Here is a 21575-nt window from a genome sequence, read left to right on the forward strand (position 1 = left end):
TAGGTCAGAACTATGTTGCAGTTGCAGAGCACACATCATAAAACCCTTGCTTTTAAATTCGGTTTTTCCAGAAAGGTCAACGTAACGGGTCGAATGAACGCGGGAATGGAAATTCCAAGAGATGAAGTATGGCAATGTAAAAAAAAGAGAGAGAGAGAGAGAAAATAGAAAACTGAGAGGCGATCCAAAAATTAGTTAGAGTATTGAGTAGAAGACGCCACAAAATGTATTTAAAATAGAGTACAAATACTCCCCCGAAAAAGTGTTGACTAAGATACCAAGATACCACAAATACAAACAATACAATACAATACTCTAAATACGTACAAGTCTGCATTTCACAGAGGACTGTCAACTCTTACTGTGGCAGAAGGGAAGAAACACAAGGGACTCACCCACGCACCCACAACAGTCACTCCTATAAAATATGCAACAATAACTACAATGTCCCAGGCTTCCACGTTGATCTTGGAGAGCACATTGCTTCCCTGAGCCGGCGATTGTACCGTCGCCATTACACACAGGCAGCTATGTAACACAGATAGCTGCTTTCTGTGTAGCTGCGGTGTGCGCTGCAGCGCAAACATGTGAGCGGCGAGACGTTATCAGAGAGGCTCCTTTCCCCTGAGGCTAGTTCCTTCTCAAATCGAACAAGCCGGTACATTTGATGTCTCGAACGAAAGGGGGAAAATATATGTTGAAGGCCATTGGTGAGTTAGGAGAAACAAACGCTTTCGGGATGCTCTGCGCTTAGCGGTTCGAGAAATAGGAGAGGTAGAAAAAACTGCCTCTCGGAAGTCGATGCCGTTGCACGCGGGTTTGACCGTCCCCTGCAAGGTTATTCCCTGTCGCATTGTAGTGATTTCTTGCTCTGTATTTAGACCACCTAGGGCACAAGAGGCTCCTGCGTTGGCAGTGCTGTCTGCTGTGTCGGTCTTTGTCTGAAAGAAAAATATCAAATTTGATTCAAAGCGCCTAAAAGCACCATATTCATTGCAACCTTCCGGGCGATGTACGACACGGATAAGATTGAGCCCTATGTCACGTTATTTCTCATTCATGGGGCTATCGAATGGTATATAATTTGTTGCTCTACTCTGTGAGGAACGTAAGCGATACCTCTTTAAGTAAACCATAGCTCCGAAAAATAACGAATGTCGGAAGCCTTTATCTAAAAAAAAACACCCAAAACTTGCACCGCAAATTTAATATGTCGTTGATAGACCCTTAGACCATATACAGATGAAAAATCAAAATTCGGACTTGATCGGTAGGCGCACTGTGAATTTTTTGGCGGCCCTACTCGCGGAGCCCAATCAAGCGGTGGTACAGTCACCCTCGTGTGGCAAAATTTAATTTTTCAAACTGACGTTCAGTTTTTGTCCAATCCAAGAAGAATTCCATCAAAGAAGCACGTAAAAGCATTCTGTTCTTCATGGGCTCAGCACCCGCAATGCGTGACGTTCGGTGAAAAATGCGAGCGCATCTGGTTGATCTGCAATCTACATTCAGTGATTATAACACCGTTATGGACGCAAACGCTCACGGCGGCTTCAAATGATAGCAGTTAGTTTTCACGTGAAGACAGAAGTTCAAAGTCTGTTTGAAAAATTCGATTTTGCCCCACGCGGGAGACGGTGCGACCGGTTAATTGGGCTTCGCATAGAGGGCCGGCAAAAAATTCACAGTGCACCTACCGATCGCTTCATTCACACTGGATGACTGTTTCATTCGTGTTGCGAAAAATTTACACGGATCTGTCAGTCACTAGCCTCCTGTATTGAAGATCCTGTAGCGTTGGTTTGGTACCACGTCCTACCGGACCGATTCAGACCTTAGAGAGATTTCTGTAGTTTGCAGACTTTCCCGGAAGTGGAAGTGGTACTAGTCCCATGCGTTGCTCCATATGCACTTCCTTTTCGAGGACACCAAGTAGATACGTAGTCCTGACGTCGAGTTGACGCATCACCAGGTATTCTTCATTGGCCATAGGTAACAACAATCGGAGGCTGCTGAGCTTGACTACTGGTGAAAAGGTGTCATAGTAATCCATGCCATGTACTTGGCTGGCTCCTACGGCTACAAGACGCGCTTTATATTTCTGTATCTCCCCTTTTTCGTTTCGTTTTATCTTGTAGATCCACTCTGATTTTACTACTTTCATTCCAGGCTCTCTATCCACTAGCGTCCAGGTACCATGTTCGTGTAGTCACCGCAATTCATCGCGTATGGCTTCTTGCCATTTTGGGGATTCAGGGGATTTTGCAGCCTCTACGTAGGTGGAGGGCTCGCGTGGTTCAGTGGTTTTGGTCGGTCGTTCTTTTGCTTCCCGTATAATCTCATGATCAGTATAACTGTTCCTCTTGGGCTCCACCAGTAATCTCTGAGGAGGATGCGATAGTCTAGTAGAGCGACGTAATTCGAGACCGTCGTCTTCGGTGGAGTCGTCGGAAATGTCATCTGTTGATGAACTGTTCCGATGGCAGAGTTACCTGACGTTTGCGTGTCCGATCGGGACGTTGTAGTATTAGGTGTGGTTTCATCGTCAAGAGAGACGGCGGTGGGCTCGTAGAAAGGAACACTGTGTATCTGCTCGGTTTCGTTTTTGTTGAAACTGTGCAAAAGCTCTGAACCACGGTGCTCTTCTAGACAGCAAACGTCTCAACTGACGAAGATTCGTTTACGTCGAGGGTCAAACAATCTGTATCCCTTGCGGTCATCGGAGTAGCCTGTTATGTATTACAAGTGGGGCCGAAAAAGAATGGGTCGGTTCGTACCTCTCTGGACCCGCGAAAGTTGAATGCAGCCCTTAAGCGGGAGCATTGTAAAATCCCGACAGAGGAGGAAGTGCTGTCGAATCTCAGCGAGTGCAGGCTCGTTACCTTGTTTGACGCGAATCACGCCTTCTGGCACGTTGCGCTGGACACCCCGAGTTCTTTTTTGTGAACATTTGCTACACCCTTGGGCCGTTATCGTTTGCTTCGACTTCCATTTGGGTTGTCGAGTGCTTCGGAGATCTTTCAACGTGCCATGGATGTCTTTTTTAAAGGACATGATGGCTTTCGGCCATATTTTGACGACATCTTGCTGGCTGCAAAAGATACTGACCAGCATAAAGATCAGCTTAGAAGAGTCCTTCCTGTTGCTAGAGAAAACAAACTGAAATTGAACCCGGTGAAGATTCAGCTAGCCCAGAAGCAAGTAAAGTACTTCGGACATGTATTAACGGATAAAGGCATCGCTCCTGACGAGGATAAAGTACGAGCAATTTCTGCTATCAAGCCTCCCACGAGCAAGGCAGAACTGCAGTGGTTCCTTGGGATGGTGACGTATTTAGCCAAATTTGTGCCACACCTTTCCCACGAGACGAGCGAGCTTCGGGAACTTCTCAAATCCGGCGTGCCGTGGAGCTGGGACTCTAATAAAACAAAACAATTCACTCACATCAAGGACTTGGTAAAGAGGGCACCCGTTCTCGCATATTTTGACAGGACAAAGCCTATCACACTATATACAGATGCGAGTTCTTATGGTCTTGGTTCTGCACTCCTGCAGGAGGGTTGCACAGTGGCATATGCGTCGGCAACTCTAACGGACTGTCAGAAATCTTATTTGCAGATCGAAAAAGAGTTGCTTGCTGTTGTATTTGCTTGTCAACATTTTCATTATTACATTTTTGGCCGGTGTGTGGAAGTTCAAACGGATCAAAAACCTCTGATCGGGTTGAAGGAGAAACCATATGACAAAATGTCAGCACGGTTACAAAGACTGCTGCTACGACTGAACGACTACAACATTACGCTGACCTACGTTCCTGGGAAATATTTGACAATTGCTGATTGCTGACAATTGCACTGTCTCGTGCGCCTGATCCCTCATGTACTGTTGAATCTAGTGACTGCGAATACCCCATCACAATATGTACCCTTGCGACGGCGTCTACGCCGAAGTTCCAGGAGATACGTGTCGCTACAGCCAATGATAAAGTCCTGCAGGGTGTTATTGGCTACATTAAAAATGGTTGGCCAGGCCATAGGTCTCAAGTAGAACCGAAGTCAGACCGTTCTATGACGTCAAGGACGAATTGCACGTAGCAGATGGTTTCCTGTGTAGAGCCCAGTGTCTAGTGCTGCGATCGGCTTGTCAACCTGATGCCCTTAAACGGCTTCACAGTGCTCACCGTTGGATAGTGTCGTGTAAAAATCGAGCTCATGAGGCGCTTTACTGGCCTTCAATGAATCGCGACATTGAACATATGATTCGAGCGTGTCAAGTTTGCCAGAGGCACCAGCGAAGTAACCGCGTGAACCGCTTGCGGACCGGGAATTGGCCGAATGACCTTGGCAACAACTTGGGATGGATTTTTTCCACTTGCGGAGTGTGACGTATCTTTTGCTCATTGACTATCCTAGCAAGTTCGTTGATGTTCAGCAAATCTCGTCTACTCATGCGAAGCCACTGATTAATGGATTAAAAGCATCGTTTGCAAGATTTGTCATACCAGAAAAAATCGTGTGTGACAATGGCCCACCGTTAGACTCTTCCGAATTTCGTCTGTTCCTGAAGAACTAGGACATCACGTGCAGTCCCTGTTCGCCATACAACCCTCGTGCTAACGGTCAAGCCGAACGAGCTGTTCAAACAGTTAAAACGTCCTTAATTAAAGCGCTTGAAGACGGCAAAGATTTACATGAAACCCTTTTGGATTACAGAAGTACCCCCATCAGTGGAATGAAGTCTCTAGCTGAACTTTTGATGGGGAGGAGACTGAGGACATTGGCGCCAACTTTGTCTTGCAACTTTTCGCCTCGATTTGGCTGTCAGAGCACCCGAAAAGGTTTGCAGCAGGGCCAGTGGCGTCAGCACGTCCACGGTGATTTGAAGACCAAGCCGTTTCGTCCCCTTACTCAAGGCCAGGACGTATGGTTTCGACACAACAATAAGTGGTGTTCAAGGTACTGTGGCGTGCGCAGGGCCGGGAACGAGGTCATACATAGTGAAGTCACAAGACGGCTCTTGTTATCGTCGCAATCGTTTTCACATCAAACCAGCATTCCGATCAACAGCGAATGACTACAGCTTAGGTGATGATACATCAAACGAACAAGTTGAAGATGAACAACGTGTTGTGCATCAGGAACCAGCGTCTGTTGCGCACACAGATACGGAACTCTGCAGAGATGTAGCGCGGAGTCGAGGTGGATACGTTACTCGCAGTGGTCGTTTGAGTGTACCACCTGCAACATACCAAAGTGCATGTTGAATGTTGCTCAATATATCCGCAATCGCTTTGTTTAAAATTGTGTATTGCTTAGTTTTAACCACTGTGCTTTCCAATGATGTTTTGTGGTCTTTCTCACTGTTGTTGGTAACTGGTGTTTGTTATTACTGTTTGAATTAACGTTTGAAAGATTGTGAAAGGTTGCCTTGTTACCAAAAAGAAAAAAAAAGGAAAGGCATGTTATGTATTACAGTGGCGCCACTAGCAGATGTATAATTGTTGGGAAGTGGCGCCCCCACAGTTTATGGGTTCCCGGAGGCAGTGCGTACTTGGCACGTACATGAATAAAGGCATCTTACGGTGACACCACGAAGCGAGCGTGGCTACAACATATAACATAGCCCAGAAATATCCCCAAGGCCTGCTCCTGTCTTCAAGTTTGGACCTGCGATACGTTGAGATCCAGGCATATGCAAGACACCCAAAAACTTTCAGGTATAGGCAACCGTCTGTTTGCGATTTGTGTACATTTTCTCGGGAGGACGTCCTTTCAACACCTTTTTGCTGCACCTGTTCCTGATGTAAGCAGTTGTATTTACCGCCTCCAGCCCAGAAAACCCTAGGCAATTTTGCCTCCGCGAGTAGCACTCGTGCAGTTTTGACCAATGTGCGGTTTGTGAGTTCAGCTATGCCATTCTATGCTGGAGAGTCACGCACTGGTTTTTCAAGCACAGTTCTTTTACGTGTGAGAAAATCTTCCAAATTCTGAGCAAGAAATTCACCACCGTTGTCAGTACGTATCCTCTGTACCCGCTCTCCGGTTTGAGTTTCAAACTTTGTGATCGCCGCTTGGAAAAGGGCCGCACAAGTCCATGGGAAGTAGCTCGTTTACCGTTTGTCTGGGAGCATGGTTGGCAGACTTGAATGGCAGCCGCGTGGAGTTTCCGATGGTACAATGTTCGAAGTAACGATCTGTGGGCGGGAAGGGAAGGAAGAAAAGAGGAAATGCCATACACGCTGACGCCGGCTTGCTATTCCACAAAAATAATAATGAAGAAAAAGAAACTGAAAATTGAAAAATCAGAAAACGCGTGTAGCACATTTTCCTGACAATGCTCTTCATTGTAAAGTTGTGCTTTGTTTTTCTCATGGTGATGTTTTCAAATGCAGATTTGTGGCTGAATGCTGTGAGGTTCATTTGAAGTTCCAAGATTTTCAGCTCGACACTTGCTGAGGAAGCTTCACTTCGGGGCCCCAATTGGGGGGGGGGGGGGGGTTCTCTGCACACTCCCGCATGAAAAGGACAACGAAAATTAGATGGGAAGATAGTGATATTCTGAGGGTAATGGTAACATATCCCAGCCACGAACACCTGTGGGCTATGTTCCGAATGCTCGCCACCTTTAATTATCTCTACGATTAGTTCACGAACAAACAACAAGAACTATTTTGAGATGATGAATGGGGAGTTCCACCGCCAGGGGCGATACGCTATACCCCATTGCTGGCGGTGATGTGGGGAATGAAATAATCAGTCCCTTTACAATAAGAATTGAAGTCCGATGGTGTTCAAAAAGTTCATAAGAGCTGTGAGGGTAAAACGTTGGTGGGCTCGATCTGGCCAGGGACCAAGCAATTTTGATCAAGAGAGGGGCGAGAGTCCAGCTGATTAAGATACCCGGAGATGAGGGTGCGGAAAGGTTGGTAGTGTGGGCAATGACGAATAATGTGCTCTAGATCTTCTATATCACCGCAGTGGCAGCATTTGGGAGAGCCAACTTGCCTCAACCGGTAACGCCACTGAGCTGTAAAAGCCACATCGAATCGCATTCCATGAATGAATGCAGTATCTTGACGAGAGGTGTATTTCAGGCACTGCCTCGAGGCTACTAATAATGTACTATGATGAAAACTTGTGATGCAATAAAATGACTTAGTTCGTCTCCATATTTTTGTCCTTTACCATCAGTATCATCGTCAGGTGTTTCGTGGCATGCGCCAAAGCGATCGTTTGATCAACTCTTCTCAGCATAGCTGGGGGGAGAATGCAGTGGCGGATCCAAGGGGGGGGGGGGGGGCGATCGCACGACCGCCCCCCCAAAACGTCAGTTTATACATTGAATTTCCCTCTTCCCCCTCCCCCACTACGCGGTCCGACAAAGAAACCGCCTCCGCCCCCCCCCCCCCCCAAACCGAGGGCCTGGATCCGCCCCTGGGAGAATGTCAGTTGTTCGTTGGTGGGAAGCCAGATGTGCCACGAGACGTCGAAGAATGGAACGACGGTCTCCTCTCAACAGCGCAATACTCGTCCGTTTCCGAGACAAGAGAGCTGCTTCTGTGACGTTCTTGGCCTATTCACTCTTGCGCTACACTTGGCTGCAGGCGTTTCTGATCGTTTACCCTCTGTTTCGTTGGTAACATGTATTGTTCAATATTTATTTATGTGTCATTTGTTATTCAGTTGTCATCATCCCGTCTTATTTTGTACAAGCCTGACATTCTGCTGCTGCACAGAAAAAGAAATAGGGAAGAAGCATTTCAGACATAGTAGTATGTGCGCAATTGCTACATTAAGCGGAAAAGCAGCTGTCCAGGACTGAACCAGAACCCGCAAATGTCTAGCACAGCTCTCTTTGTTGGGTATGACGGTCATCGTAGGACAGCGCACAGTTCCAGAAAAATTCGTTGAAGCATCTTCCTGTATAAGGCTGACATCGATGAGCTTTTACAGCACCCTGCTGTGTGGGATCAAGAAGCTCAAGGAGCGTGTAGAGCGCGTTGTAGTAGAACCACGTCATCTTCACTTCACCAGTAAAATATCAATGACAAAACATGCCACGTCCTCGTACAGTTATCTCTTATCGGTGCTTCAGATACATATAAGTGGGAGGCAACGCTGCCTCTGATATCCCAAGGTCGCATATCCTTTTTATCCTCGGGTTCATCGAATCATCAGAAGCACACAGCTCAGCATCAATTAAAGCTTTATCTGAAGCTCTGTAGGAAGATCGGCCATAATTTCCGAGAAACGTATTGGGGTTTGAGTACATCGGAAAGGGTAGGTACGGAAGGGTCAAAGTGCTGAAGGACTGGAGCCGAAGTCAGGAGGGATTTGAGGCGATGAAAAGCTGCAGCACACGAAGGGGTCCAACAGTATTGGGCATCTTTCGTCAAAAGGCTGGTGAGAGGCGCAGCAATATCGGCAAAGCCCCTGATAAATCGTCGAAAGTACGAACATAGTCCAATGAAACTGCGCAAATCTCGTATGTTCGTTGGAGTGGGGAAGTCGTCCACGGCGCGTACCTTGTCGGGGTCGGGTGAGATGCCCTGAGCGGAAACGATGTGGCCCAACACTTTGATCTGCCGATAGCCAAAGTGGCACTTCTTGTGATTTAATTGCAGGCCAGCAGCGGCGAAGCAGTCGAAAACGGCCCGTAGCCGGTCCAAATGTTGAGGAAATGTCTGAGAGTACACGATGACATCATCCAAATAGCAAAGGCAAACATGCCATCGAAGGCCACGCAGAACAGTATCCATGAGGCGCTCGAAAGTCGCAGGTGCGTTGGTGAGTCCGAAGGGCATTACCTTAAATTCATATAAGCCATCCGGTGTAGTGAATGCCGTTTTTTCGATATCACTGTCCGCCATAGGGATTTGCCAGTATCCCGAGCGCAAGTCCAGAGAAGAAAAGAAATTAGCATCACTGAGGGCATCCAGGGCATCATCAATCCGGGGCATGGGGTAGACGTCGCGACGTGTTATCTTGTTCAGCCGACGATAATCAACGCAGAACCGTATGCTGCCGTCCTTTTTCGTTACTAAGACAACAGGCGACGCCCAAGGGCTGGATGAGGGCTGAATAATGCCCCGAGAAAGCATGTCTGACACCTCCTTCTCTATGACTGCGCGCTCTGACGCAGAAACTCTGTACGGGCGCTGACGGACGGGAGGGGAGGTGCCTGTGTCGATGCGGTGATGCACTCCTTTTGCGACTCCCAAGGGTGGCTTGCCAAGATCGAAGAGGTGGGAATACGTCGTTAATAGTGAAATGAGGGATGCGCGGTCGTCAGAGGAAAGAGTAGAAGCGATCATCGTGGTCAGGGAAGTAGGATTGACAGGAGTGTGCAAGCGAGCGGGTTCCGGCGTAACGTTGAGGGGAGCAAGAACATCGATGGGGTCACAGTCCTCGGCTGTGGCGACGACGAAGCCAGCGGGTAGGAGAGCAGCCACGTCAGCGGTGTTGGTTATGGGAATGTATGTTCGACCGTCTGTGAGCGAGGTGAGGCAGGATGGAGCAGCAAGTCCTTTGGAAGCTAGTGCGTGAACGTTGGGTGACACAATGATGCTGTACGATGCGCGGGAAGACAACGACAGGGTCGGAGTAAGAGGCGCGAACGTGACGGAGCGAGGATGAGGGCAGCAGGAGCAGATAGCTGTCAGCAGAGTAATAGTGTGATAACGACGACGACGATGCCGGCGGTATTGAAGCCGTGGATGACGACAATAAAGTTGCCTTTTGGATTCAAGTCGCTGGCCGTGTATGACACGTTTCACATGGTGGCAGCGCCTTTCGAACATACACGTCATGGAGAACGCATCAGGTTCATCGCGGGTTGAAGAACCGAGCTCCACTCCTACGTCCACCGCGCCGGTGGCTCCTGTCATGACGAGTCTACTTCCACCGCCCAAGCCGTTGCAAGAAGGCGGAACGGTGGGCTCGGAGTCAAAGCACGGCACGGGACTGAGAAGGACCTCCTCACGAGCACAGTCTATGACAGCGAGATTGTCACGCAGGAAGTCCCAGCCCAAGATTACGTCGTGGCAGCAAGACGACAAGACAAGAAATTCAACTGGGTACGTAACGTCTCGAATAGTGACCCGTGCAGTACAAGTGGCAAGTGGAGAAATGATAGTCCCAGAGGCATCCTTAAGGTGGCGTCCGTCGTAAGCAGTCGTCACTTTGTTTAGGCGGCAACAGAAATCGGCAGTAATAACAGCTCAGTGGCGTTACCGCTTGAGACAAATTGATTCTCCCACCTGCTGCCACTGTGGTGCTCTTGAGGATCTGGAGCACATTCTTCTTCATCGCCCCCACTACGAACCTTCCCGAACCACACTCTCCGAGTCTCTTCGTCAGCTGGACTCTCGCCCTTTCTCCCTACCGAAATTGCTTGGTCCCTGGCCCAATCCAGCCCAGCAACGCTCTGCGCTCAGAGGTCTTCTGACATTTCTGGACACCATCGGACTTCGATCGTTATTGTGAAGGGGCACGTTATTTTATTCCCCCCATTCCACCAAGCACTGGGGTAGAGTATCGCCTGTTGCGATGAAACTCCCCACTCTCCAAGGCCGAAAATAAAGTTGTTGTTGTTTCGGAAAGGGTTAACGATAACGGTACCGAAAGCATGATAAGCCAGTCCCTCTGTTTCTTTGAAGCGGTTGACATCACATTGCTAAGCTAGGATTTGATAACTTCCGTTATCGTATCGTTTTCGTAGAGTTCTTTCGATTGCATTAAAACTCACTATTAGGGAGTTTTAGTGCAATCGGAAGAACTCTACCAAAAAGGATAAGGAAGTTATCAAATCTAAGCCTAGCAATGTGATATCACTAGCTCAAAAGAAAAAGGATGGTTGACTTATCCTATTTTCGTTACTGTTATTTCCCTATCACGATATTCTTTGCCTGCACGGCACAAGCCAATATTCTCACAAGCAGCATGTATAGAAGGAAGAGTCTCGCGACAGCAAGATATACCCTTTTTTGCATGTCCAACAAATCTGCGAACTTGTCTTCCTATCTACGCTGTTTGAGAAGCCCGTACAGAGCAGTCCACTCACGAGTTTCTTGCAAAATGTATGGTGCATTTACGTTAACTCAGCCGGTCGGGGGCTTCTACCAGTTCTTTTTTTTTTTTTTTTTTAATGAACCAAAATGAAACCTCGAAAACCCGAATATTCCCAACGAAACTTGGCTCAAAGGTTTCGCTATGACACAGCCAGCATCCCACTAGCGGATGAATGCAAAGCAGTATCAACTGAACATGCTCCACGCGCTCCACGCTCCACGCTCTATGCTCCAAGCGCTTTTCTACAGGGTGGTCCTATGATAGAAATTCATAGTAAAAAACGTAGGCCCCGGAGGGACATGCGGTCAAGGGATTTTTTTTCTGGCAATAACTTTTGCCACATATTGGTAACATTTTTATTTCATTTCAAGTGACGGAAAGTTAATTTCTTGAATTGAACTCCGAAATTTCCCAAGGCAACCTAACGTTTTCTTTGTAGAAATAGGTTCCCCGTGCTCATTTTACTCAGTATAGCGCATAATTCCACTCGTAATGCAATGGCAATTGCTGAAATAAATTCGCCGAAAATCCCTGGAAATGAGCCCTTGGCTCCGCCTCTTTTTTGACGGCTCGTAGTTTGAGCGCAAAGGTGCGAAGAAAGGAGGCTACATTGACACGCCACACGAGGAGGGAAAGGGTTACAAGCCGTCGGGTGACCTCATTTTTGATAAGATACCTCTGATTCCCGCACTCACCGCGCGTGTTTGTTCCGTGGGTAGGGCTTGTAACCCTTTCCCCCCTCGTGTGACGTGTCAATGTAACCTCCTTTCTTCTCAGCTTTGCTCTCAAAATACGAGCCGTCAAAAAAGAGGCGGAGCCAAGGTCTCATTTCCACGGATTTTCGGCGAATTTATTTCGGCAATTGCCATCGCATTACGAGTGCGATCATGTGCTATACTGAGTAAAATGACCACGGAGAACCCATTTCCGCAAAGAAAACGTGAGGTTGCCTTGGAAAATTTCGGAGTTCAATTCAAGAAATTAACTTTCCGTCAATTGAAATGAAATAAAAATGTTACCAATATGTGGCAAAAGTTATTGGCAGGAAAAAATTCCTTGACCACACGTCTCTCCGGGGCCTACGTTTTTACTACGAATTTCTATCATGGTTGGTGGACCACCCTGTATACCAATGCATTGCTCCTATGGGGGCGCAGGTGAAGCGAGCTTTACGTTTTGTCCCGAATTGCTAGACATGAACCTAGCGCTGTTTCCCAGCTTGCCATTCTCACATCACTTTGTTTACAGGGACTTTGCACCAGCGCTGGTGCCAGATGATAGGTGTGCCACATATTATAAGTCCTGACACTAAGAAGTGTCGCGTTCATACTGCAAAGCAAATTTTAAGTGCAAACTTGAGATAAAATCTCGCTCCAAGACGCGTTAGCAGGCTGCGACTAGATGAAGTAAGTCACCGGGAGGATTCATGAAAGAAGCAAACCGTCTTGAGCGAGGACAGGTCTTGGCGTAGACTTGCACAAGTCAAGTTGCGGCTTCAAGTCAAGTCACATCTACGAATTCGGTGGTTAGCGCTAAAGTAACGCTGGAAATGTTGGCGGGGGCTCTACTTCCACGAACGCTGTTTTATAACGGTTCGCAGCACTGAGAGGAGGAAAACATAGCGCTGTGTAGGAAATCCCTATATGTGGGAACTATAACGACAAAACTCACTAATATCTGGTGCATGCAGTACATGAATTGCAAAAAGGCGGCAGCGTTTGCTATCAGCAGGAAGGGAGGGAACAGGAAAAGAAACGCAATTACTGGAGATAACGGCACCGGATATCTTGTTCAAACGTAATCGGAAACAGAATGAAGGCGATGACCAGCGTTAGTACTGGTGCTTGTCGGGTGTACTGCTACCCATGCTTCGACAGCAGGCGCTTCACTGTTCACAAACAGAAGACACAACCAGGGGCCCTATCCTGGTCAAAGTAATCTACCTCGATTACTTGAAATTTCTTCTGTCATTGGTGCACAATCGAAAAAGGCGTGAATATTAAAAGCGGTTGACACCTTCTATCAACCAATCGCCCCACGTGTTATCTTGGAAAGCGACCCGCCTTATCGGTGTTTCCTCCTGAAAATGCGAAGACCACACCTGTGATCTGCCCGCCCTGCCTTGTTGCTTCGGTTCTTAGGTGTCGGAAACAGAAAACTCTGCCGGCGTAAAACTGAATTTCGTGGAAAATGCGTGGAAAAGCACGCTCGTAATTTCCTTTTTTGCTGTTTGTCATTTTTCTTGACGTACAGGTGTGCAAGACGGCAATGTTTGTGTGACACCGTGATTGTACTTGGCATTTATAATTCGGTATGTACCCGTGAGATGGCGCTGAACGCAGGCAACAAAACTGACAAAACGGTAAAAGCGCGAAGGATCATTGCAAAGTGTCGAACGGACAGTGTGGCGCGAGCCCTAAACGCGTTTATGAGAAATCGGTTCGTGCTTTAAATCTTGAGCTTTATTTATGAGCTTTTCTTTATATTCTTCTGTGTGTTCGTGTGCTCGATATGCGAAATGATAATTCGCATTGCAATATGCTTCTTTTGCTCGTGAGCTGTGGGGGTGGTAATGATACCGCAAATGAGCATTGATAGTTTTACTCAAGAAACAGTGAACTTTGATCGATGAGTTTTTTGTGTGCACACCGCTACGTTGCAATAACATTGATTGTACGACGTACGGCTCGGACGACGCTTCGAAAAGCCCGCCGCTTTCACGCATATACGATGCCGCGATCGGCGCAGAGAAACGGTGTTACGCGGTGCTTTTTTTCTCATCATTAAACACAAACGAAGAAAGACATGAATTTTTTGTTGTGACGAGCACATACAGACTTTATACAACACAATAAACGGAAATGCACATACGGACCCATCACGAAACCCATCGCCGCTCAAAGTAATCGACCCTCTTTCGCTAGATTACTTTTCAGCTTTGAAACTAATCTTTTACGTCATTGTTACGTCAAAATGACGTAGGGTCACGGTCCGAGATTAGGGCCGAGAGGCTGCGAAGGAAAACTAGGTATAAATTTCAATTGAAACGGGCGGGATTTAAGGGCGGAGTATTCCGTGCCAGCCCCGCCCTACAGCTTGTGACGTAAAGTAATCGACGTCGATTACTTTTGACGAGGATAGGGCCCCAGAAGTTGTCTAGGGATACCAGCGTCAGTGGCTACATGTGGCGCCACACCGTGTCACTCAATTCAGTTAAACCCTTTCACTGTGTACAAATAGCACTGATCTCTATGTATAAAGGCTGGATCGCGCATGGGAGAGGAGCTTGTGGGGGAGAGGCGTGCATTAGGGCCGCCATGTTGGGAGGCCCTAAAACGCAGTGTGCGCCCATAGAAAACAATCCCAGGGGGATATCCCAGGGTCCTGTTTGCCTCAGACACAATCTTATCAATATGCAGGGACCAACGCATTGTTGAATCTAAGTGAAGGCCTAAGTATTTATACGTGGGAACGCATAACAGCTGGGAGCCCTGTAGCTGATAAGATGAAGAGACATGTGAAGAGGAACGTGAGAAGGACATGACCTTGCACTTAGTGATGTTGAGAGACATAGACCAAGTGTTACACCAACGGGACACCGCGAGCAGATCCCCCTGAAGATGATCATGGTCTGCACGGACGCCACCTTCCTATATAAAACACAGTCATCCGCAAAAAGTCGAACGGTACTACTGAGACACTGGGGTAAGTCATTTATATAAATAAGAAACAATAAAGGGCCAAGAACGGATCCCTGAGGTACACCTGATGTTACGGAAGTGAAGTTCGATAGAGTGTTGTTAATGAATACGGCCTGTTTCCGGTCTGTCAAGAAGGCTCTTATCCAGGAGAAAACAAAGGGGTCGAGGTTTAGTGTTGAGAGCTTAGCCAAGAGACTTAAATGAGGCACAGTGTCGAATGCTTTTGAAAAGTCAAGGAAGATGACGTCCATGCGTTCCCTTGAATTGAGACAACTTTGGATGTCATGTATGAACTCAACTAGCTGCGTCTCGCATGAGTAGCCCTTCCTAAATCCATGTTGGAACTCGTAGAAGTAGTTAATTGAAGTGAGATGCCGGGCGACGTTCGAGTATATGATATGTTCCATCAACTTACAGGGAATGCTAGTTAACGAGATAGGCCTGTAGTTCGAGGGGGTGAAGGTATCACCACTTTTGAATATAGGGATAACCTTGGCGACGCGCCAATCGTTCGGAAACTGACCGGTTAGAAGGGACTGATTGAAGATGAGAGACAAAATCCGACTAGATGTTGGTGACGTATTCTTGAGTACTTTGGGGCTAATGTTGTCCAAACCGGGTGATGATGAAGAACGGGTACAGTCGATAAGCTTGGCAACACCAAGATGGTCAATTGTGATACTGGGCGTGATAACAGTGTCTAGCATGTGTAAACCTGAGGCATCAAAAGTTCTCTCAGTAACAAACACAGAAGAAAAATAATTGTTTAATAATGCGGCACTATGCTCTAAGGGCAACACGTCACCAGAGCTACCTCTTAATTGTATATGTGAGTCAGTACTTGGGTTGATAATTTTCCAGAATTTTCTAGGGTTACTGTTTAGGAGAGAAGGTAAGGTCACGCTGAAAAACGTGCGCTTCGCATTTTTAACGGCAAGGGTATACTCTTTTGCGGCTACCCTGTACGTTTCCCAGGCAGAGTCACTTTTGCGGGTATTCGCTTTGCGGTACGCCCGCTTCTTTTTGTTGGCCAAGCGATTCAACGAGCGGTCGTACCAGGGAGCATTCTGGGATGACCGTATTGTAATTTTGGGTATGTACTTCTCAGTTAGATTGCTAAGAGCAGCTTTGAAAGCACACCAATTATCCTCAACAGATCGCATCGGAGACAGGCAGACAAACTCATCGAAAAACGTACCTAGCTCTCTGTTTATGGCGTCATAATTTCCTTTGTTGTAGTCCACTATATCGAATTTAATATTCTTACGTTCAGTATAGGGTACTTTTATGGAGGTGTGTATGAATCTGTGGTCGCTGAGGCCATCAAAAATCACTACTGGTGAAAATAGCTCTGGCGATGTGGTAAGCACTAAATCAAGGATGCTCTGACAGGTTCCAGAAATTCGCGTAGGCGCGGTGACCAACTGTTGCAGACCAAATAACACGCATAGATCACAGAAATCGGAAGACAAAACCGCGGAGGCTTTTGGATTATAGACGTCATTCCAGTCAATATCGGGGAAATTGAAGTCACCGAAAAGCATTATTTTGTGAGATGGAAAACTGCTTTTCACAAAGGCAAGGGCTTTATGAAGCTCAGCGACAAGACAAACATCATCAGGTGGGCGGTAACAAACTCCAATAAGGATCTTGTTGTGGGAGTGACCAAGTAAAGACCATACCATCTCAATGTTCCCAGGGACTTCAATGGGGCGAGATGGTATTTCATTTTTGATGCCAAGCAACACACCACCACCACGCCTTTCAACACGGTCATAACGATATACTCTAAAACCCGGCAGTATTTCAGCATCATGCACGTTAGGTGTTAACCATGTCGCGGTCAGAACAACAACAGCAGCTTCAGTTGTTCCTATAAGAGATAACAGGTCTTCGCGCTTGGGTACAATGCTTCTAATATTTGAAAAGATAAGTGACAAACTATAATGATGAGACAAGGAACTAGTGACATTCAGTGATTGCTAATCGCTAGTGGTTGCGGCTGAAACTGGGTTTGTTTCCCGAGATAGCAAGCTCCGTGGTTCGATATTTGGGACCTCTCGAACAAGCTGTGTTTCCTCGTCGTACATATAACACTTGCTACCAACCAGCAGCTTATTGAAACGGAGGCGAAAAGTTTGGCCCTGTGAGCGTCCGAAGGCAATCAGGTTCTTTCTGGCAGTACGAACAGCGGGAGTGAAATCCTCAGACACTGCTTTACTAGTGTCCTTTAGCTTATAAGAGTTTCTTAAAATGGTATCCTTAACCTTGAAGTTCGCAAACTTCACGATTATTGGACGTGTCCTTGCCTCTTGAAAACGTCCTAGGCGATGGGCTCTATCGACATGCTCAGCTGAGACCACAACATCCAGTCTATCTTGACACCCAGCTTTCTAATTTTTTCCTCTGATTCGGTCCATGTTTCATTACTAGCATCTTCAATACCATAGAACACCAGGTTGTCCCTGCTGGACCTGCTCTCAAGGTTATCAATGCGTGATCTAAGCGAAGCCATGTCCGATGGAATGGCTGAGAGCATACCCTGTGTGCTGATAACTTCCGATAAGTTACCTTGCATTGAGGCTACATTGGACTCTATTTTACCAACGCGCGTAGTAAGGTTAGTTAAAGAAGCTCGAAATTCTTTTCGATCTTTCTGGATGGCTTTTACCTCTTTGAGCAACGTTTCCTGACCGGCGTTAAGTTTGTCGAGTAAGCCCATCATGGCACTAAATTGAGCTTCTTGTTCTTTTGTCATGGGGCCGGGATTTGCCTCAACGTCTCCCGCACACAGTAAGAGCGGTAACATCTCATTACGGCCCGAGTCTCATTACGGCCGAAGTCTCATTACGGCCGAAAGTCTCATTACGGCCGAAAATCCTTTAATCCCCAAGTGTCTCGTTACGGCCAAAGTCTCAATACGGCCGAAGGTAGTCTCATTACGGCCGAAGATGTCTCATAACGGCCAAAAAGAAAAAAGAAGCATCCACCATAGTAGCTCTGTATATACTGTGTTTTATGCTTCCCAAAATGTGTCCGAGGCGGTGTGCCCCCAGGGCTTGTGTCACACACAATGGTTCATGCACACAATATTGCGACAGTGTTTCATGCATCCCTCGTGAAAAATGTTTTTATTGTCATATGTGTCACACGATATTTGTATGTGTTACGCCATTTTCTCTCAGTATTCAAGCAACATCCTACTCGTTGGTTCTGTGAGCAAACTGTGTGTGTGTGTTCTGAAAAGTACTCCACAAGGGAACCCACTGGGAGCTCCAGGAGTCACATGACCTATGACCATGATCTTCTCCCCCACTAGCTGCCTTCTACAATTTACGTCCACCTGAAATTTACAAAAAAGTACATAAGCCACTGAACAAAATGACATATGCTCTTGTTTGATGATGACTATAAGACATATGCTGTCAAGCAGACTTTTTTTTTCATATATTCGAAACATATTCAAGAATTATGGACAACAATGACAATTACATCATAACAATGCAGCTGCATAGCCAGGAAACTATTTCAGGAGGTGTTTTATGAGGCTTGACATGGGGTGGAGGAGTCCCCCTCGTCAGTGCTTTATCCAGACCCCCCCTAACTTTTTTGCCTGTGCACCCCCTACAGGGGGTGCCCTTGCGATTTCAGCTTCAGATATGTCTGTAATGATATGTTAAGCTGTAATGACGTAACTATTCCAACAATTTTTTCCAACACCCTTCTCGTGCTTGGGATTCTGGATAAACCACTACCCCTTGTTCATTTTCGTGGGGCACTACATTAGAGCTTATGCCATTGCACTGATGTCACAATGTTAAAAGTGGGTGTCACTCTGGGCATTCGGAATTCTTCTAAGCTACAATATGTAAATTCAGAATATCCGAAGGGTAAACATCAGATGTTACCTGCAGGCTTCATGCTGAAACGCGTGTACGCAAAACACTTCCGCCGTGGTGGGCGACGCCGTTAGTGTAATCATACACGCAAGACAATTGCGGGCACATGGAGTAGTGGCAGCAACCTGAAAACGATACATTTTCTTGTTACATATGAGTAATCAAAAATATACATTCCCACATGTTTCGTTTTGTCGTTTGTAGGAAGCGCTAGTAAGGGAACAGCACTTGGTTGGTCACATGCAAGCCACAATGCGAGAGGTGCCGATATTTCGATTACGCGATCAAAAATTAAAAGTCTAGAACCATGCACACTTCCCCTTGCAACTACTTCCCCAGTATCGTGAGACATGACACCCATGACATGACACCATGTATTCACGCATAGTGTAACGATATGCAGGAATGAAAAAGATGCCAACATACCTGTAATCCAGTGTCCCATAAGTTTGATTCGATTTTTTGGCAGCTACCATGAAGAGCAAATGCACGATTCACAAGTTTCGTTTCGCCATTTTCATTGTTGATTTCACAAGCGTCGAGCAATCCCACGTGACCTCCTTTGGATCAGTGAAAAGTGAAAATTACTCGCGCCATGAACATATATGTTCATCTCAGCGCAAATCACGTTTTGCATGCTATAGAAGGAGGGGGGATCAATACTCTTCCTTTCGTGTTTTGATATCTTGTTGTTTTGCTACTCTCACTTCGGAGTTCGGATGGTGTCTAGCAACGTTGGGTACCTCGTTTCTTGTGTGTGTGAGCGAGTGGTTGACTTGCTGTTTACGATGTGTTCATATATCGCTTTGTAGTGCTGTAATGTGCAAATTAGCGGCTCTCTGGCTCTCTATTTTCCGTCGTTGTCTTTCGAGCAGCGCCTGTTGTTCCGGTAAAAATCGAGTTGAATGAATCGCCACAGCCCCAACGTATATCGCGCAGTGTTGACCAAGACCAAGTCAAGCAGGAATTCTGGTGAGTAATGCTTTCGTAGATTGCCTGTCCTAGTAGTGTGCTGTCCACACATAGTTGGATTCTCATAAGAGTAATTTAAATTAATCAAAACAGCTGAAGTGCCTGTAATAGATGTAACTCGGTATCCGTTCGTAGGTTTGCGCCGTTTCTAGTTGGTTGCGCGTTTAGGAACAACAAATTTATTCGAAGACGATAAGATACCGATAATGCATCACCGTACAGCAGCATTTACTCGTATCATTGTGAGCCATATTTCATTTGTTAAAATTTGTCGTCGTATTTCTTGAAAAATCAAAGCGCAAGTCGGCGTACTTGAATTGATCCCCAAGAACTGCTTACGTCGAACGTCTGCAAATGTTGTACTTATGTGCCTTCGCGCACCATAGTAGGCACAAAGCATATCTGATTAGAATAAATACTTCAAGAAGAAGTCATTCAAATACACTGTTATTTATAGCTGGTTTTCCATTCCAGGCATGGTATGTGGCTGCACGAAAGATTCCGAAAAAGAAAAACAACAACATGGCTAACAGGATGTTGCTGCCCAGGGAGTCCTGGCGAAGAGGTGAGCTGTTAAGATCATCATAAGGTTCTGTTGTGAAGTGAGAAATTTTGTAGTAGTGCACGAATGTTAATTTCTAATGCTATTTATGAAATATGAAATAATGCTATTTATGAAATAGCAGACGCGTATCAACACGTGTGCAGCTTGTGCACATTAAAACGAGCCATGTAGAGACAAATGCTTGTTGTTGTTTTTTTTTTAAATATTCTAGCCTATTCATGGTTGCTCATCGCTTCTTGCAGGTTTACTCATTCCAGAAGCAAGAATTGTATCATTGTAAGGCGAATGGAAATAAACTGACATCGACTGAGATAGGTGCTCTGTCATGGCCAATGACTGTAGGATGGCTCCAAAAGCGTCACAACAAAGCCAATATTCATCTAGCTCTCTACAAGTAGCTAACTCCACATAGTAGCCTGCTTCACAGCCTACACTACCTTGTGGGAGTACACATTACACAATATGTTGCATTGTGCTGTGGTATGATAACATACCGTTTGTCTCGCAATATGTGTATATAAATATGATAAGGGCACAGTGCATGGCTTATACCCTGCTGAATATATATCCATACCTGGCTGCGACATTGCATATCAATGCAGGTTACAATACACATTTTGACATTTGGCCGTTATGAGACATCTTCGGCCGTATTGAGACTTTGGCCGTAATGAGACACTTGGGGATTAAAGGATTATCGGCCGTATTGAGACTTTCGGCCGTATTGAGACATCGGCCGTAATGAGACTTCGGCCGTAATGAGATACAATCGTAAGAGCATTCTAACAACAGAAAAGCAGTCACAGGCAATTGCAAAACAAGTCCGTGGGCTCGGAAAGAGAAGCAGCATAACATTATTGCTTCTTTTGGAAAAGAGAGGGTAACAGGTACCAACCTGAAAAACATGAGGACGAGCCGTTAGTGACTGCATTGCAGCTCTCCCTCCGGGCCCACTGACGAGAAGTAGCGACCTATCTTCTTTTGTACGGAATATCGCTGTTGCCAATGGGTGAGTGACGTACTGTTGCTCGATGTGATAAGCAGGTGTTCCACCAGTAGGGCTTTCACGAAGTTCATCAATAGCGTTGATAGCAAAAAACACTGGTGAAAGTACCGTGCTATCGCAGACTTTGTGGGATTCGCTCCTGCAAGTAGCCTTCCCCACCGGGTTGTGGTCTAAGTAACCAGTACGTTCCCTATCGCCAATCAAGAATGACTCCGACACCAGACTGGAATACAACTTACATCGTTTATTCGTCTCGAACAGGTCTTCCTCCTGCGCTGCTCCGGTCCCGAATGTCCCCTTTTCCCCGTCGCTCCCTCCCGCCTCACCTCCCACTGACCTCAATCCGAGCGACAGAACGGCACG

The 21575-nt window shown here is 46.4% G+C and overlaps 2 protein-coding genes and 1 long non-coding RNA gene across 3 annotated transcripts in view; 1 reads left to right on the top strand and 2 right to left on the bottom strand.

The window, feature by feature from the left end:
• The window catches only part of LOC135385595 (sodium/mannose cotransporter SLC5A10-like), a 33235-nt gene extending 32648 nt beyond the window's left edge, over positions 1 to 587 (bottom strand). The window contains exon 1 of the mRNA XM_064615014.1: positions 396 to 587. Within this exon, the coding sequence (XP_064471084.1) occupies positions 396 to 587 (192 nt within the window). The remainder of the gene's footprint in view (positions 1 to 395) is intronic.
• Positions 588 to 5095: 4508 nt separating this feature from the next.
• Positions 5096 to 15477, bottom strand: LOC135384814 (uncharacterized). Its single transcript, XM_064614000.1, has 3 exons — positions 15294 to 15477; positions 8454 to 10071; positions 5096 to 5237 (listed from the first exon to the last, which is right to left on the bottom strand). Exons 1-3 carry the CDS (start codon positions 15475 to 15477, stop codon positions 5096 to 5098), a joined length of 1944 nt encoding a protein of 647 aa, XP_064470070.1.
• A 3894-nt stretch (positions 15478 to 19371) lies between these two features.
• On the top strand, positions 19372 to 20516 carry LOC135383745 (uncharacterized). Its single transcript, XR_010420043.1, has 3 exons — positions 19372 to 19641; positions 20116 to 20206; positions 20449 to 20516. It is a non-coding gene; the product is annotated as an uncharacterized LOC135383745 (long non-coding RNA).
• The last annotated feature ends 1059 nt before the right edge of the window (positions 20517 to 21575 follow it).

Source organism: Ornithodoros turicata, chromosome 2 (assembly GCF_037126465.1).
Source record: "Ornithodoros turicata isolate Travis chromosome 2, ASM3712646v1, whole genome shotgun sequence".
NCBI lineage: Eukaryota > Metazoa > Arthropoda > Arachnida > Ixodida > Argasidae > Ornithodoros > Ornithodoros turicata.

What these genes read in the sequence shown, in the direction of transcription:
- LOC135384814 (XM_064614000.1), bottom strand. Translation starts at nt 15,477, where the DNA reads ATGCTAGACACTGTTATCACGCCCAGTATCACAATTGACCATCTTGGT. An exon ending in CAATCAGTCCCTTCTAACCG is followed by an intron (nt 10,072 to 15,293) that starts GTCAGTTTCCGA and finishes TTACGTACCCAG; the next exon opens with TTGAATTTCTTGTCTTGTCG. An exon ending in AGTTTCATTGGACTATGTTC is followed by an intron (nt 5,238 to 8,453) that starts GTACTTTCGACG and finishes GGTATGTTGCAG; the next exon opens with GTGGTACACTCAAACGACCA.